Source organism: Manduca sexta, chromosome 26 (genome assembly GCF_014839805.1).
Source record: "Manduca sexta isolate Smith_Timp_Sample1 chromosome 26, JHU_Msex_v1.0, whole genome shotgun sequence".
NCBI classification, from domain to species: Eukaryota; Metazoa; Arthropoda; class Insecta; order Lepidoptera; family Sphingidae; genus Manduca; species Manduca sexta.
Genome location: NC_051140.1, coordinates 9,310,237 through 9,330,540, shown reverse-complemented (window position 1 = coordinate 9,330,540; position 20,304 = coordinate 9,310,237). Strand labels below are relative to the sequence as shown.

Here is a 20,304-nt window from a genome sequence, read left to right as displayed (position 1 = left end):
ACACCAGTGATTAACATTTTTCTTTTTTAATTAAACAAATTAGAAGTATGTAACCCTTATTTAAATTTTTCAGCAGTAGAGGTAAGATATCATACTTACTCATGTTATCCGGTGAACATTCAATGCTATTCACCAAATTTTTCTTACAATAACAGCTGTTTAAACTCAATTTAGTTTTACTGAGTATTCTCGTGAAAAATACCTATTTCTTATAATACAATACTTTAAAAATTGAGAATTTCTTTTGTTCATTATTTTAGTTGTATAAAATATATTTTAGGTATTGTTACGGGAATAATACAATGAAATTTGGAATTTAGATTTTTTTCTCTCTTTGACAAGGCGCGGTTTGAATTAAGAATTTGTCTGCTATTTTTTGGCGCCAAAAGCTGCCGATGACTATTGGCGTTCATAAAAGACCTTTCTCCAGAAAACGAAAAATTACTTTTTTTACAGGTACTTAGATAATAATAGGTAATTAAATTTTCGTATTATTTTTTAATCATTGTTTATAAAAGGATGGTATGTATTATTTCCATATTTTTTTTGCAAATCTTAGAAATGTTATTGAAAGACTTGTGAATGGCTTGATTATAAGCAAGTAATAAATTCAATAAATACGAAAATTAATTTATTTTACTAGGTTGCGATCCTTGTCATATAGATTATAAAGGGACCTATCTTAACATTCAGTATCAGTGCAATCATTCTGTCTATGATTTTTTTACGCTTGCTAATTACCGTCGAGGACCAGGGTGTTGATTACTGCACCTATAAGTGTTAATTATCGATGCGTAAAGATAATCTTAAAAAACTTTGATCATTCGGGTTTTACATTTAACAATTTATTAATGTACAAAAACACTATGGTAAGTAAGATACGGTTATATTTTACTATTTAACTCATCCCTTTTAACCTAAACACGAAAATATATCTTAATTTTTTAACACAAAATATTCAGCCTTTGTAAGTGTCCAAAACTGGTGCCATTACAATAGCTAAGTATATGTATGACGAGTGATGCTGCGGCAGCCGGCAAGCGTGTTAGCACGTGCAAAATGCACTCACCAAGCCCACGATAATAAATATAGCTGCTACAGTAAACTGTTGGAGGGAACAAAGAAGTCAGCGTGCTAAACCTACCCGCGTCAAGTGATGACTAACCTCCTCTGTCATCACCGCAGATACTGAGAAATCGTTTATTTATTCGATTGGATCTGGTCCGAGCGGGCGGCCCACGCTTTGATCAAAGTTCAGGTGTTTTCACATATAAATCCATGTTCCCCAATCGCGATGATATAATATATATAACAAAATATATGTATGTATTGTGTACGGGTATTAAACGTGAGCGCAAAAAAACAGCCTCCGCCTAGAGTAACATCGGCAGACTTAATGCGGAGAATTTGAACATCGAATCCATTCGTTTTGAGGGCAAATAACGCAATTTATAAAACTACAATATTTAACAATAGCTACATTGAGTAAAACTAAGATCGCGAGTTTGAATTTAGTTTCACAAACCGGCTTTTTAATAGTTTAGCGCAGAAAAAATGGAACAAAAACAAAAAGGATTTGTTCATTCATTTTCACCAAACGTTCCGTCCGGTTTATGCTTGTATATGCTTAAATATTTATTTTAATATATTATTTTAGGGTTTTATCAAATAAAGATAATGCATTACAGATCAGGCACATGGAGACAGAACTGTTGTAAGTACCGGAATGATGGTCAATCTGGCAAGCGATTGAAACGAGTGTAATTACTAATAATGTCGGAATCGTACAACCGTCGCAATTTTTCCACGTACGCCTAATGATTAAAGAAAAACTCTCACGCGCATGAAATCTTATTCCCACGGCGCGTTTCTTCAACTTTCCTCGTTCACACACTTAGATCAACAACCAGAAATTATCAATGACAATATCTGATATTGTAATATTATAATCACGATTTATCATTCTATAATCACTTATGTACCCACGGTACAATTCTGCCGTCATAAGGAAAAAGTATGTAACTCTACTTTTTATACGGAGTAAAAAATGTTGATACGTCTTTTTACTGATGACGAATATGTTATTAACTTAATTTTGAAAAAATGTATTTTTTTGCTATCACATCGTGAGACGGAATTCCGATGGCGGAAAGTCTACCCCTTCGGGCGTGAATGTGGATGTGAATGAATAAAAAAGATTTTTCCAAATCAACCATGTGACGGTGATCCAAGATAACATATTATATTAAAAATAAGTACACGTCGAATTAAGACCTAGTCCCTTTTTGAAGTCGATTAAAAATAGAAGATCTCATGCAATACGGAGAACGCCTTGGCATAGTACAGAAGTTGCCATTGTCAAAAAATATTAATACCAGTACATAATTGGCATACTTATATGCTTAAAAATAGTAAATAGGTAGGTATTTTATTGCAAAGTAACGAACATGAAAATTATGACGAAAGTTGTTAACAATAATACATTGAAAATGATAGTTGCACTGCGCTAATCTAATATGCGATGATAGTGAACCGACGCTACATAGATATTCAGGGCAAAATGTTTGTTATTGTGTAGTAAATACAGACCGTAATCCCATGAGAGGCAGGTGTGGTACATGCTGCGCCCCCGCCTCGCTGCACCATTCCGGATACGATCGACGGAACTCGCCAAAGTCACCTGAGAACAGATATCATTATCTCAACTCATAATTTATTTTCTGTAGCTATAATAATCGTAAACACAGCTTCCTGTTTAAGCTTTAGAATTAATTACCATATAAAATATCTTTAATGTGATGATATTAAAAATATTTATTTATGTTTAAGATATTTGCGTAAGTACTTTAAATAGAATATTTCATGCTCACTCATTCAGGGCATAATATGTTAAAGAAAATCTAATTAAATTAGTAATGACACGTCGAATAACAAAAATAAAATATCTATAGAACACAAACCGAATACTAAATAACCAAACATTTATTGATTCGCGAGTCACGCGTGAAATAAAAAAAAACAATCTCTCATACATGCTCCATGTACGTTACATGCTCGTACATATAGTAATTATAATTAGATACGTGATAACCGGTGAAGCAAACGCTGGTAGGCGGAGTTGCTAATTCAATTTTAACTTGGTTTCGTTCATTCATCGTTACCGACTCATTGATATTTTTCCATTCAGTGACGCGCTCCACTGTTTCAATCCGTAGTTTGTAGGTAGATATTAGATAATGAATATATAGTTACAGGGATGTAAACCGGTGTCCAACCGCTTTCAAATAATTCCTCATTAGGACTTGTTTCTACCTTCCCAATACAATCGTGTATGCCGCATACCATTTATAACTACATCTTGTTATGGTTGCCACGAAATCATGATATACACCAAGTCACAGAATCACACTAAACACAATTAACATAATTTATATTTAGTTAAATATTTATTAATATTTTAATTATAACTAATAAGGTAGGTAGGTGGTCACGATAACTGTCGAACGATAATAATCACCATAATTCTATCACCAGACATAGATTCTTAAAGACCATACGGAGCGCGTTGTTAGACGCTACTGGTTAGACGCCTCATGATCCTCCCCATTTTTATTTGGTATTTTGCTACGACCTCTTATGACGCAACAAAAAATAAAAAGTAAATAACAATCAACCCACACAAGCCATTTTTTATTGCCATTGGGACACGCACGTCGACGTGGGTGTTTCGGCAATGTATCGGCATTTTAGGTGCGAGGTATAACTTATTGACAGATCTATATCCAGGATCAAGGACGATCAGCAATTAGAATGTTTCAATACACACTTGATATTGTGTTTTTGTTAAAACACTGCGTTTATAACAGTATTGGATTTGCATTTTATTTACTTTCATTAATTACATATTTTAAACCTTACGATTGAAAACTAGTCCGCTTTAGTGAATGGATTTATAATTATCGGGAAAATAATCATGTAAAACGAATGCGCATGAATTCATTGCGGCAGGTAAAAAATAAACATAATTTAAATTTATCAAATTATATTAATAAACTTTGTAGCCGATAAACTCATAAAATGTTCGAAATACGACGAGCGATTCTAAATAATACGTATTAAATGCAAGCTTGAGTTATAAGACAGCTTGACGATACAGCTCGCCTTTGATTGGAGCACGGCATTCTAGTGATGAGTAGAAGCGTTTAAGTGGTTGGGATACAGGTCAGCAGCCGGTAGCAGTCAGCGCTGACGCGTAGGAAACAGACAACAGGCAGCAGGCAGACGGCTTCCGGCGCGGGCGCATCGCTTCCTGCCGCCGTTGTCCGTGCCCAGCGCCATTGTGATGCTAATTCCGCTCCCATTATGTCCATCGCATCCTACCGTCGATTCTGGGGACCGGCTAATTACACACCTATACTCTATACAGCCGTGTGATACTATCAACAAAGCGGGGCCCGTGGAACGAACCAGGTCGAATAATAATATTTCTAACTGTAGGCCGAGAATTTGAAGCTGGTTTATAAATTCATATTTTATTCATAATATCGTACTTATCCCACTCAAATCGCGCTGATACTTAAGTTATTACTTCTCGGTATTAATTATAATAGGTTATTGGTACCGGTAGTTGCCATCAGCTAAAACGTAGGTATGTGAGTCGAGAATATTTTTAAAATAAATATTAATTTTAAAAAAAATTCCTAGCACCAATCCCTTATTAGGACAGTTGATACGTTTAAGATTTTAATAAATGATAAATGGAACATTGTTTTCTTAAAATCTCTGGCATGTTGTCTATTGTTTATCTTTTAGACTACAGTAGCCGTGACCTACCTATTTATTGTCAGCCACTACGCAATAAACAATTAATATTCAAATTGTAATGTTCGCCATTACGGACTGTAAATCGATGGCTTAATAACGCTTAATGCCAATGAGGAATTATTAACGTCATAGTATCAAATCACAAAAAATTATCATTGAATAATCAATCATTGTAATCGGACGGATCTATAATGTCGTTAATAGCTAAACAAGATTATATTAATGGTGTTCTTATAGGGCATTGTATGTAGAATACGTGCAAAGTGGGAGAGGTAAGTGTTTCCCACTTTGTATACATAGATTACCTTGATAAGCTAAGGTGACTCTGAAATTTAAGTTGATAATTAATTATAATTATCAACATTCTGTTTCGATATTCCATCAAAGCAGAATCTTAATCAAGTAGAAAATATTATAGTATGTAGGTTGGAAATATTCTTTTGGCTCGCTTTGTGTCACTTCGTTATACAAGGTCAAGGTCTTATGAATGTGGGTACGTATAAATGTAAACATCTTTTTTACACTTGCTATTTTTACAATCTTGTGTTATGTGTAACGCTATGATCTCCTCCATTGTTGTTAATAATATAGAGGAAGAACAGGTATAAAATGATGTTTGTAGCAACGCCGTTTGGCGGGCCGCGGAGCGGGTGTTCGCAGCACGCAGCCGCGGCACTAGCGCGCCGCGCGGGAGCGGGGGCGCCGCATCGATCCGGTGACTCATCGCGACCCATTCATCCGCCGCACTCAATGAACCCGCCGTAGCCCCCGCCCGCCCCGCGCCCGCGCCTCGCAAACACAACGCCCACCCTCCGGCTGGTCCTCCCCCGCACGCCGCCGACATCGCGTCCTCGGTAGCAAGGACTCCATAAAATCCGTCCTCGCCGCATGAATCCAGTCCTTCAGCCCATTACACCCACCTTGATATAAACGTGATCGGTTCGCACACGCTCGTCACCCACTCCGGCCGCCCACGATCGTCCGTATACATCCACTAAGACGTACATACATAAATATAGTTAGATACGAGTACTTTTAAAATATTCAAATTTACCGCCACGCCGAGGTCGAAACGAAAATCATGAATGAGGTTCGCATGCCTTTTCGATACGCTAATACGTTAGCATGCGTTTCTAGTGAGCAGTCGCACAATAGCACCGCTAGAACCGATACGTACTGCTAAGGTGCTTACGTCAATTTTTTTTATTAAGTACCGTTGAAAATGTTAACGTAGTAATCTCATTTGGCTGGAAATTGCATACTTTATATATATATATTATGCAAGTAGTATAATAGGGAACAATTATTATTAAGTCTTGGTTTGTATACACTGTATAACAATGTATTATGTTGGTACTTGGTAATCGGAGGCTGCCGTCCGGGGGTGGGCGCGCTGTGCGCGTAGGTGGCACCGGGCAGGTGCAGACGGGGGTCGGCTCCCGCCTGCGTCCTCGCACCGTTTACCAATAACCTTGTGCGATTTAAACTAGCCATGCCATCTCAAATATTAATTATAATGTATACTTATGCAGTCCACAGGGACAAGATCAATTATCAGTTAACACCAACTCAAACCATAGATACGAAAGCGGCCAATGTTTTACAGGCTTTGCGGTCACGTACTTGCCGCGGTTACATCTGTGTTACAGTTGAGATCTGATGCAATGCGATATCACTCTTACAATGGGACAATAACCTAATTAGAATCAACTGAAAATCTAAATGTGCACAATGCGCGAGCACATAATGTAGAAACTGCAAATTAACCGCTACACATTACGAATATATTTATCTAATTGTTTCAATAAAATAATGTAGCGAAAGCGAAACGTCGTTATTGGCAACATGTCATGTGTTCACAAATAGAGTTTAATCAAGCCTGTTGTGACAATTTGAACCAATTTAGTAATGTCAGTGGGCGACTTATAAATAATATGATTGCACATGGGCCTCTATTGACTCTTCGTCTTAAACTCCCATCAATTAAATACATTGGTCCGGCTCAGCGGCTTGCGGCTCTGCGGCCGGACACGAGCCGCGTGCAAAGCCCAGATATTTTCAACAATCGTATCATACTTTGTGGGCAAATAATCCTATTTTTACCGGACATACACACCTGGTATTTTTAGCCACCTGCGCCAGATCACGCGTAAAATTTAATTTTGGGTATTCGTGTTAAGGAAACAATGGTTATATAAAACAGTAATAAATAAAATAATGTTCAGACATATTCCGGGAATCCGGCGTATTGACGTCACTGGATTTAGAATCGATTCAGTTTCTCAGAATCGACTGGATCGGCAGTTCTGTGTATTCTAACAGCGAGTAAAGCTTTTCTTCCGTCTCCAAAATAGATTTTGGAGACGGAAGAAAGGTTTATTTTATCACTATTGTAACTTTAAGGACCAACTTGGTTATAGCTAAAATTTACATATATGAGTATACTACATACATACAATTCATCATAGGCGAATACTGGTGGAAAACGTGCTACGATTTATAAAGAATGTGAACCAAATCAAGGATAACGTTCGTTGTAGGCGACATTTGCATTAATTATGTCCACGTTCTGCAAATAGTAGAAATGTTTCCCTAACGTCAATCACTCCTTCAGATACTGCATAGACAGAAACAAGCCAAAAGAGAAGATGAGATAAATACAAATTAAATTATTAGACGTACAATAATATATTATTGTACAACACTTAGTACATGTCATGATAATTTCACGTCATATCACGTCGTCGGGGCCGGCGTGGTGTCCGCGGCGGTCGCCGGTCAGTGCAGGGTACATGTTGCAGTAATTGAGCGGCGGCTCGATTTCAAGGCGATAATGAACATGGCGCCAGCGGACGGCAGATAATTTCGCTGATAACAGTATCAACGCTGCTACATCGACTGCTCCCCGGCCTTCGTATCGACACGACGGTACCAATAAAACATGAAGGAAACACCATAATGTATTTTTTTTCCTCAATACTTTTTCAACATTGTCTGATTGACAGACAACACGCAGTTAGCCTGTTGCCCTAGGCACTAAAAATATTACAGGGGACGAGTGGGCATAGGGTGCGAATTTCAGGAGTTCAGAGGGTGTGGAGTCATCTAGAACGTAGACGCGTGTAAATTTGCACGCAAGTTTTGTGATTAAGTTGCAACGTTATAAACACAAGAAAGGATTCTCGGAAATTCATCCTATTTAAGAGGATTACTAAGATTTTCCTAATGGGAAATTCTAACAAATGTTTTAATTGCATTCCAGTTATTACACTACATTTTTTTAATCCAATACCCTCAGAAAATGTGAATCGTTGAATTGATTCCCCAATAAATTAGATATTTATTTAATACAGCCAAATATATTAGTAAAATTCTCAATATGAACAAAAATAATACAAACTATTTACGAGATTCTGATAATTAGATTAAATTCATTTTTAACTTTACCAATAACATAAATTTCTGTTATTCCTTTATGTTGCCTTATTGTTCATATAGTCGAAAGTAACACACAATATGACGTGTGACTAATCACTTCAAGGACAGTGACATGCATATTGATTACAAATAAAACTAACTTCAACAAAATAATTTCCACGATGTAATTCATTCTAACTTTGTACAGACAAACGAACATCCAGCTCGTCCAACTAAAGAAGCCGCCCTAATAGATGCTGTTTTTTAATAATATTTACTAAGACTTAAAGTATAATAAACATTATACTTATGGATTTGTTACATTAATTCTATTTGCTGTGTATGAAATATTTTTCTATGTAATATAATTTTTGCGTATTATGTTTTAATTAGACCTGGTAATTCATTGTCGAGTTTGTACCAGATTATTGACCTATACTAATTTTACCCCGTAACAAAAACGAATGCATTTTATCTAGTGAGAGGAAAATAAAAAGATTGCTATTTTAGGTCCCATTCTTTACATTAACAAACATTATGTATATAGTTATAAAAAAAAAACATTTGAATATAGAACACCTAAACATTTTATTCACAATTGGGCGACCTCATCGTGACTCCACGGCGCAACTAAGTTTTTATACATAATAATCGCTGTACCGCGACGAGATTGTGCAAATAAAATCTGAATACAATACTCGGAGCGGAATCAACCATTCCGTAGTTACATCAACGCTATAAAAAAGTATACCTGTCAATGCCAATGTTACGAATATGACCGCACGAGCCGCGACAGTGTTTACATTACTGTGTAGCGGCTACTGGGGCTGACGGACGTTTTTCACTAAAAAATAATACAAAGACCAAATACCGCTCTGGTTTTACTGGAATTACCACTAACAACCTTCGTTGTAAACTTAAAACTTTTAATTGTAGGCGTCGAAAACTAAAAAAAAATTACTTAGGAGTAATGTAATAAGGGCCATTTCCTTCATTTTCTAAATGATGGACAGTTTTTTTAACAAATTGTGACAAATAAAGGAAACTCCAGACTCCAGATGAGAAAGAAGAACCGACAATCGACATAGTTATTCATAGGGTTACAACGGAACCGTCTCGTAAAAGTCCTGTCCGATATTTTATTTCTTGATAAGTCAATTTACCAATAAGACTAATTTTACATACAACTGAATCGCGATTAATAGAGGTATCCCAACGGCTATATTTCGCAGTCTATGCGGCTGGCGGCCTGATGTGTTAGACTACTCACCACATGTGATTTGATAATATTATGAGATCCAATTCATGTAGCTTTGCAATCGTGAAGGACTACAAAATATGCTTACTGCAATATTTAATTACCTAAAACCTTAGCTTGTAGACAAGATCGGTGAATATTTCGATGAAATGAATCAGTGTTGGAACAAAACAATGGCAGAATGATAGAGAGATTCATGCTTCGCATTTGTAGTGTAGTTTGTGAACAGTAGATAATAATGCAATAACTAAACGAACTCTAATTCAAATGATTATTGGATAAATAAAAGATATCGAAGCCTCGTATTTTTTCTGTCTGTGTTTAGATAATATTATACTGTCGAGATTGCCAATAATTTAACATATTATACTTTTTAAAAGCGATGGTACAAGATTTTAAGTGGTTTGTTTAGACAGGTAGGCTCAAAATAATTGCATTGTCTTTCATTATTGACATGCTATTTACATTACCTAGTTGCTAAATTAAAAGAATTCTTGTCTTCTTAAAAGCCTTTACAAAACCGCGTTAATCTATACTATTATATAAAGCTGAAGAGTTTGTTTGTTTGTTTGTTTGTTTGTTTGAACGCGCTAATCTCAGGAACTACCGGTCCAAACTGAAAAATTCTTTTTGCGTTGGATAGCCCTATGTTCGTGGAGTGCTATAGGCTATATATCATCACGCTATACCCAATAGGAGCGGAGCAGTAATGGCTAATCTCAGGAACTACCGGTCCAAACTGAAAAAATATTTTTGCGTTGGATAGCCTTTTGTTCGTGGGGTGCTATAGGCTATATATCATCACGCTATACCCAATAGGAGCAGAGCAGTAATGGCTAATCTCAGGAACTACCGGTTCGAACTAAAAAAATCATTTTGTGTTGGATAGCCCTTTGTTCCTGGAGTGCTATAGGTTATATATCGTCACGCTATGACCAATAGGAGCGGAGCAGTAATGAAACATGATGCAAAAACGGGGACAATTTATTAGTTTTGAGAGCTTCTGTTGCGTGCGCTGCATAAACGGTTAAAGTTATGCAACAATAATGTATGACGGGATTGTTCCTCTTAAAAAGTTCTACAAAAATATATCATAAAACAAAGTCCCCCGCTGCATCGGTCTGCCCGAACGTGTTAAACTCAAAAACTAACCAACGTATTAGGATAAAATTTGGTATGGAGACAGTTTGAGACCCTGGGAAGAACATAGGCTCCCGGGAAAATATATAGCGTGACTTTTATAACGGAAAACATTAGCCTGAAAAACTTTATAACGCGGGCGGAGCCGCGGGCAAAAGCTAGTGTCTTATATGTGATAAGACAGATAATTTTGGTAAAACTATTTCATAACAACTATTTCCTTACGTAATTTATTTTGAGAAATATTCGATTATCAAAGTCAATGTCACGGATATGATCACACAATCGCCCATTCAGCGTCTACACTTCATGTGCTAGCATTTAAAACCAGGCATCACGAACTAATAGAGTTTGCTGAATATTTCCTCAGCCAGTGAATATACGTAAAATATAGAATTTTGTATTCAGTAAATAGAATAGTTCTTAAGATATAGAACTTTCTTTACATCAGATATAACTCTTGAAATGAATAACTCAAATTTTAATACACAAATTAAACTTGATCAATTTATTTGTCGGGTCGGAGAATGCCCATCTTTGTGTGGTATAGTGCGCCCGTATGATTTTATTTTAGAAGAAAGAAACAAACTACAGAATGTATTTTCCACATAAAACAACAACCATTATTGCTATTCAGAGTTTTCGTACAATACATACAATACATATTTTCATATTTATTTCGTTTAAATATATTGATAAACATCGATGATTGGAATTAAAAATAAAAACATAGCTACCCTAGTATTTTGATATAATATAATAGATATATATATTAGAGTTATCCTAATAATATAATGTAAAATATCAGATGAATCGTAACAATACCAAATTACATTTCATCATAATGTATTAACATAGAAACATTCCTATACGATATTGATCTTGAATTTAAGTAATCCTATTATAAGCGACGAACCTAAAAAATACAAATAAGTATTTACCCGAATATAATTTTTTTAGCAATCATTTAATATTGATGTTTTAACGAAATCGATCAGTTACCTTAATCCTACGCTAGACTTTTCACAAAAATGTGACTGTCAACAACAACATTCAAACTGGCCAAAACATAATCATAAATCGTCTTATATAATTGTATATAAAAAAAAAGTAATAAACCCCGTAAAGGATTTCTATGAGTGGGACAGATTTGGGTATTCTTTACGACGAAAAACAAAATGAACACAACATATGACATAATATTTTATGTTCATAGTTGGCCATATCTGGTGTACGGCACGGTTGATTCGCAGACCGTAGGTGGCCTGTAATTATACAAAGTCGCTGTTACCGCCGCTTCACACTCGGTTAATTCCAAAAACGGTCGACTTCATATTAACGTTTCACGCTATGGGATTCTCGACGATTCATTTAATGAGACATAAATAAATCTTATAACGCACTGGCTAACCAATTTTAGAATTTAAAGAAGAATTAAATATATTTTTTTGTTGTAATATCTATTTTTGTCGGACCCACTTAGCTTAATATTTACTAAGTATTTCTTTATAGCCGCAGTGACCTTGCTTATATACAATGAATTTAAGATCGTAAATACAATTTGCGTCTTTGACCTGCAAGTATTAATTTCGTTGTACGTGGCCGTTAAATCGGAATTTACATCTGTCTTAGACTAGGAAAATTCCGATAGAAGTTAGTCACAGGGTTGAGGCGTACATAATTGTTTCCACGCGCTCGCGACGCAACCGATGCGATCCAGTTTTACGAGAGTCCACTTCCTCAGTCATTTCGTTTTCCTCTATGGGCCAGCACATCAGCGTTGCCAGATGCGATATCCGCCGCCATTATAAATGCCGTGGAGTTTACATTCATAGTGGGCCGCATACATCCTGCTGTCCGTAAGCACGTGCCATTTATTTTACGATCGCAACGGCCCATACTAAGAACATCATAATGGGCTTGTTTACTATTTATTGGATATCGATCAATCATGTTTGTTCTGGACCGCGCCGCGCTGGTGCTACGTTATAGTTGTGAAATACTTTGGTTTTGTAAATGGTAAAACTCTACTGTAATAAGGAAGTTTAAATAAAATACGCAATAACTAAGAGCTATATAAATTGGAATGGGACGAATCAGATTAATGTAGATGAAAATGAATTATAGACAACTGTTTAATTTAAATACATACTGAATTTAGTGGATACGATGAGTGCATAACACTTAATAAGTCAAGACACGATATCATACAATCCTTCCTATTTTACGCCGTTTTTTATCGTTATTGCGCTAAGTTAGGATAAATAGTCATTAATGTCTACTAATAAATGTAAGCACAACCTGTTAATAGATCTAACCGTTTATTATTATACATAATGTAAGCAATTGAAATTGGCAGGACGTGAATGAAACGGGAACTTATTAATAAAATTGCGACGCTCTTCCGTCGCACGAAGACCGGACCATAGACGCATCCGGTGTGCTTTGATCATCCATTTTATGTTTGTGTGTGTGTGTGTGTTAAATTATTACACTCCGTTCGAATTTCTTTTAGTGATGTTGCCCTGTGTAAATTATATTATAAATATACATTAAGAAACACGGATGTGTGTAGAATTCCTTAGTCCGGTCGATCCAAACTCCAAGCGATAGGAAAACCTGCAGGATTTACAATAAATGTCTTTATGGAATAAATTTGAGAGTATTTATTATGGGACGGTAATTAGTTAGGTCTTTAATATGTTCAATAATAGGGCGGCTAATAATATACCGTAACTGTAAAGCCATGGAGTAGAAAAAAATACGGTATGTCCAGTTAATTTCGTTTGATTTGTGAAAGAGAATTCTCAAACCTGTCTAATCCACCAGTAAATCGTGAGGGAATATTGGGTGGGTCTTGGAATATATAACAATACATTAACCGACCGGGCAAACAGCCGGACTGCCAATGATAGAGGAGTCAAGCAACTAAAATTGATACTTCTTGTATAAAAAGATTTCATGACAGCCAAGGCCTAGTCTAGAATTTGTAAGTTTTTGTTAGGTGGATCGCGGCGTCAATTTTGGGAAGCGTCGCTGTAAGGTATACATAAAATATTTTTTAATATTATTTATACTTGTTTGATACGAATCCTTTTCGGGATTTATTTTTCTTCTTCTTTTATATTATGGCTGCTAACGTTTATTTATTGGTGATTTTGTCAATGTCGAGTAATAATAGCAGATACAAAATAAGTAGAGTATTAAAATCAGATCGCTATTAAAAAAAACAAAGAGGATCGGGTTTATTTTCAATAATATATTATTCCAAGATAGATATTACCATAGCGATGTTTTTGTTTTAAATTCTGATGGTTTGCCATCAATATATGTATAATTATCAATTCTCCAATATCTAGGGATAAATCATATTTATCCAAAACTAACTTCAAAGTTAATATAAAAATATTTATTTTAAATGTACATAAATCCCACATTCAATAAAACGATAATTGAATTATTTCAAAGTACGTTGTCCCTTGTTTTGTGAGTAATTTTCATTATCATTCAAAATTTATTTATTCGGGAATCCCATACACAGATCGGCATTCTTCTTCACGTGTTTTACTGAACTTAAATATTTAATACATTTGTAACATAATTGATTGCATTGCTATTTATACACTCGCGAGTCATGACTATACATTCCATAAGTCCAGAACCACAGACAATTCATTTTTTAAAACGATCCACATTTCTATTAGCCGAGTCTTAAACAACCCACGTCACACATAATGCAGGGACGGAGCGACAGCGATTTAATCTGTGTCTCGCATTGAAGAGCACAATAAGTAGTCGACTTCCTCTCCCACGTTTGGAGGAACGGATGCCCCGACTGGCGACCTCCGCCACCGGTCTTAGCCCTCGGGCACCTATTAAACGAATCAATCCGACGATGCATGCCGACTGCCGAGTGCCGACCTACCACATATACTTATAATAAAGATTTTTTATCACTCTATTTCAAATCTATAAGGATGTGACCGTTTTATTAAGCAACAAAATTCCGTCGGTAATAGGTGATATTGAAATAAAGATTAACAAATTATTTTTTTTTTTAACTGATATCACGATGTCATAAAATACGATTTTCAATAAAAAATTATAAATATTTCTGGAAGATATTTTTATTAAACGGATATACCTATTAACTATTGAACATGGAATATTTTAAATGCGATGCGATGATAAATGTTTACACCTAACACAACAGGACGGTTTCACACGACTAACTCATCCAATCTAATTAGTAATCTATAAACTTCTCTTCATTAAATATTTTTCTTAAGAAATTATTGATGGTCATAACTGATGACGTTTGGCAAGCCATACTAATATCGATTTGACTATTAAATGATTATTGTTCTTGAAATAAATACTGTTTAAAAAAAACTGTCATCAATGCTGTAACAAAAAAAATATCCATAGCATAATTCGAGCAGCCCTAATACTTCCAATGTATTAAAAAAATGATTACACCTGATTACACATAGAACTAACCGTACAGGAAAATGTAACGAAGAATCCAGCACGTAATTTTAATGACATTCCAAATATGTATATATTTCCGATATGACTGGTTTTAGCGACCAACAAAATTCAATAGCGGGAAATAATAATTGCTTTCGTATCCATCATTTATTACAAAAACTTCCTGTTTTATCACATTACTATATTCGAATTCGATATACGGAATATTATTTTATTTTGGGTGATGTTCGAGTTAATTCTAAATTGTTTTTCATAGAAATTAAGGCATTGAAAACAAATAAGTTTATGTAATATATCTGTAATGAATTTAATCCACGTGGATTAAAATTACCTTCACCTCGAATTTTGATCAATGGCGTGTTTAAAGATATTTAGGAAAAAAAACTCTTAAAAGCGTCAATTCAAGTTGAACAGCCCTTGTTACATCCTGACCTACCAACAGGTACTGAGCTGGCGTAGTGAGATCAAGTCCAACCCTCCCTTGATTCTTACATTAATAAAGGCGCGAGGCCGTAACAATGGGACAACGGGGTAAAGAAATTGTATGCTTTAGTCATGTAGCGAATATTCAATTGCGCTCGCATTAGACTATGCGAATTATTTGCGAATGTTTTTATGTAATAACAATGCAATTGATAATATTTACAGTACCTAAATAATATTATAATTTAGTCAAGTACTATTTTAAATTGTCATATAATCTTCTCTTAGCATTTAATATCATACACGCGAAGTTTGTGAAAATGTTAAGACGATTGTTTGAACTTTGAAGTAAACTCATAAGTTGAGTATTATCTAAATTAGCTGTTTGACACGATAACAGTCAAATGAAATTTACTTGTGAATAGGGCCCTTAATCTCAAAACTAATTGACCCATTTTTTTATCAACTTCAGTCAATAAGCGAACAAGCACGGAGAGTTTACTTACACTATCAACTACTTTCGATTTTAACATCATCGGTCGTAAACGCAAGATCAGTCTTTTGGCGGCATATTAAAAATCCGATATTCGCATTGCGAATATTGGAGTCTAAGATTTGCATTCGCGAATGTGAAAAAACGAAGATTCCTTACATCGCCCGTACGTTCTGTTAGCTTATAATTTGCACGAAATATAGGTATTAACTCATAGAAATTGTACTTACAATACATTTGCAATAGATTATTTTCATTTAAATATGGAAACCAAAGAAATTGATTTTATTATTAATATTTATTAAATGTTGATGTGACCTTTGTTCAAGATCTATTTTACATTATTATTATTTAACTATGGGTATATCTCAGACTCTTACGACTTCAAAGAGGATTAGTAACTTTACATAAGATTAAATAATATGAAATTATTATCATATATCAAAAATAGAGAGGCTATAATATTGTGTGACTGAATTAATGTCTTATTATGCCATCTACCTACATCATTTCATTGGTTAGCTTCATCTAGCCTCTTTACCTAAACATCTTAATTAGGCATTAAAACGTTTTATTAAAAAAAAGTTAAAAACGATCGCGTCAACCTTAGGTGTTCCAGTTCGGCTCCCAACCTGGCCCCCTTCGTTTCTTTATGGCAAGAGGAAGTGAACTAAAAAACTCAATAATAATCCTGCCGACATAATTAGCTTTCGAATTACTTAGTTACCTATTATGTTAATGTTTTTTGTCAATGGCTCGTTGCTCGTTCTGAGACGAGACGAACGGCGCGCCGCAACCGGTATTACGCATATATCTCTTAGGTAATCATTTACTGAATGAACACATTCGTGGGAATATCATGTAACTATTCATTATAAACGATGCTTTATTCGCAGCGTGTTTGGATGCCAACAACCATGATGTACAAGTTTTAAGCCAATCTAGTTATTGATTACATACTGCGCTCACCTCTATGTACCTATGGATTACGCGTTAAACAACTTGGATGCTCTGGGGAAGAATATTTAATTTGGATTATAATATATCAAAATACTAGGACCGTCTGGGAACATTATCATTATCATGTAATTATCTCTATGGATAAGTCAAAATGCTAATTCCACAAGAATTAAAATCAATAAATTGTAATATTTCTGTTTTTAATATAAACAGCGGTGGACCTTGCCATAGACTAAAGAGCGTCTCTACCTCGAAATTTGTTGGGGGCCCTTTAAGGCAACGCGAACTTTTGGATGTCTGTTTAATTAAATGTAGGTATGGGCCAAAAAGGGCTCAAAGCTCGGGGGTTGGGTATCACTGATTATAAATGTGAATGTTTCAATGTTTGTTACAACTAAATGCAGAAACCGCTAAAAAGTTTTGGAAGAAATTTGAGAAACCTGATACAGATTGATCATGTCCCAGATTAACACAGGGTACTATTTAATATTTATCCCAGATACTTGCTTCTCTAGGAAATATTCAAATGTAAATATCTGACTTTTTTAAATAAATGCCTTTGATGTAAAGATTAATGCTGTGGATCGCTGCAGTGGTTTTATAAGTTTTGTAACAAGATAGAATTTTAGAATCAAGTATATGGTACTACAATATTGTATGACTGGGTATGTTTTTATGCATACTTGTTGGGTTTTAATTCCACAAACTTAGACAAAGTACAGTTTTGTATTGTAATATTTATTTATATTGTTTTAAAATTGTTGCTGTATGACAATATGAATTAGGATAAATAATATGTAATTTAACTATATGTTATACTATATCTTTATTTATTGGTGGATATAAAACATGAAGTGTAAGAAAAATAGTTTTACATTTCCATTAACTGAATACATTTTGTACACAACTAAATAAATTATAATGAAATTCAATTCAATATACAATATTCCATTATACATTTGTCTTATAATAATATATAATAGATAATACAGACCAATTCTATTCCTTATAATTATTAAAAGATATTTTCCAATAACCTTCTCTAAAAATAGGGATTTTGTGATCCTCTCTCAATATCTTTGGGGCTCAAACTATACTATGATTGTTGATGATTGTTCAAATTTTAAATATCTCATGATCAACAAAATTTAAAGAAGACCAAGTAGGACAAATTACTTTAATACTTATAATAAAAACTTAAATATTTAAACCAGATAGAAAATTTACATAATTAAATGCTGGCTAGATATAATCATCATGTAGTAATGCCAAATTTATAATAAATCTTAAACTAAATACAAATAGAGTTGAAATAAATATTTTCAATATTTTGTAGTTAATATTTGAAAAAAGAATCTTTTAGAGCAAGAGTAGTACATATCTACTTGTTATGAATATTTTAATAGATTTTTTAGTTTCAGATACATAGAGAACAATTTATAAGCATTTCATTTATAAATAAACATAAAAAAATCTATTGAACACATTTTTTTAAATTAGAATATTTTATTTTTCTGTGTCAAATCAATTATTGATAAATCTTTTTTGTGTGAAATCGTTTGTTGCTTCTTTTATTTTTAGAAAAAATATTTATTTATATAAGGAAAAATTAAAATTATAGTAACATGTAAATAAATTTTGTGTTTAATAAAAAAAAAGAATTACCTTCGAGACAGACGACCTGGACGCCGTCCTGTTTGAGTCTCTTCAGCAGGATCCCGTGGACAGAGTCAGGGTCTCTAGGAGGCCCATCACCGTACAACACGAAGATACCTCGGGTCCGACAATGAGTTATCCGTGCCTTTAGCTCCTTACACTGGACAGTCGATGCCAGCTCAATCTTTCCAGCGGCTAAACGTCGCAGCATTATACTTGGTATGGAAAAATTTACTGCAGAACGGATATGAGACATAGTATACTCATTGGAGCCCCGACAATCTATTAACACAGTGTCTCTTTCGTCTGAACGTAACTTAGCCAGCAACCATTCCTTCGACACCATGTCGCACTCGCACTCTGAATCTGTAGGCATCTTATCGTTGAAGTTCCCTTGTGTTTACAGGGATCCCTTACCACTTTCGATCGCCTGTTGCACTATTGCACGAAAACCAAGACAACTGACCCGTTTATACACATCAACATAATTGGTAACATTAAGTATTTAAGGACTATATTATAATAAACAATTAAAATCTAACGAAGGCCATTTAAAAAACACTACAACAATTTTAACGTCCACAACGACCGAGCGAATAGCCAGACAGTTGAACAAAATGCACTGTACAGCAGCCAGCAACTAGCAAGTAGCAACGAATAATAGACTAAGGATGTAAAAATATCCATTATCGATATGTAAAACGAGTTTATCGATATTAGTTTTACCGTTTTATGAATCGTTTTGAAAGAATAATGCTACAGCTCTTAATGTTACAAAAATTTAAAGCGTAGTAAGCAAGACTAAGTCTAACAGGCTATATTAAAATATTCAATCATCTTACAGGCTCACCAAATTATGTTATGATGAATTTGATTGTGTAAAGATAGATTGAACTCTTACTCGACTCGGCATTTCATGAAGTGGTGGAGTATCGATTTGTCTTGTTATACTTAGATGAACAGTTCTTGCGACCGTTACACTGTGGACAGCTTGCCTTTTTAATGTAATGAGTACATTCGATATTATATCAATGTTTCATTCCATATTCTTAAAATTATCAACAATCAACACTTTATGTTTATTAGATCGTAGAGCCACTGAACGGATTTAGGTGAAATTTGCCACATTCTCCAAGAAAAGTACATGGACTATTATACTGAGACGAATTTTCAACTGGTTTAATTCGCGAATTAAATGTAGTTGAATGTTTTAAATAAATACCAAAGCTATAAAAATATATTTTATATCGATTGATATCGATGCATTAAAAATAAATTAATAGACGCAAAATTATTATATGCAATATTTGGTAATAAATACATAATAATTATTATCCAGTATTTTAACTTTGAAGGATTTATCCCTTTTTCAAAGCAAAGCATCTTAATTTTGTATAAGTCAAGAGTTTTTTTTTACCACAGTACGTAAGAGGTTTATGAGCATTTGGAATAAAATTGAATGTAACAAAATTTTTAGGATTTTACCATTGATTAAATTTACGGAAACGGACCTAAATTCAGAATCTAAAAAACGGATGCTTGCTTCAATTGTTTTAAGTCATGGCTTTAATGTTTAGAATGAAATCAATCAATTTGTAGTCAAAACTATTCAATCTTATTTCCCATGAATGTAAATTAATCG

At 34.4% G+C, this 20,304-nt stretch overlaps 1 protein-coding gene across 2 annotated transcripts in view; it reads right to left on the bottom strand.

Moving 5' to 3' along the window:
• The window catches only part of LOC115447509 (dual specificity protein phosphatase Mpk3), a 34,400-nt gene extending 15,096 nt beyond the window's left edge, over positions 1-19,304 (bottom strand). Inside the window, exons 1-2 of one of the 2 annotated variants that reach the window (XM_037443114.1) lie at positions 18,672-19,304; positions 2,590-2,680 (exon numbers count right to left, since the gene is read on the bottom strand). In XM_037443114.1, coding sequence (XP_037299011.1) covers positions 2,590-2,680; positions 18,672-19,038 — 458 coding nt within the window. In that variant the 5' untranslated portion in view covers positions 19,039-19,304. The remainder of the gene's footprint in view (positions 1-2,589; positions 2,681-18,671) is intronic. The other variant, XM_030174610.2, reaches the window with a different exon arrangement.
• Between the last annotated feature and the right edge of the window lie 1,000 nt (positions 19,305-20,304).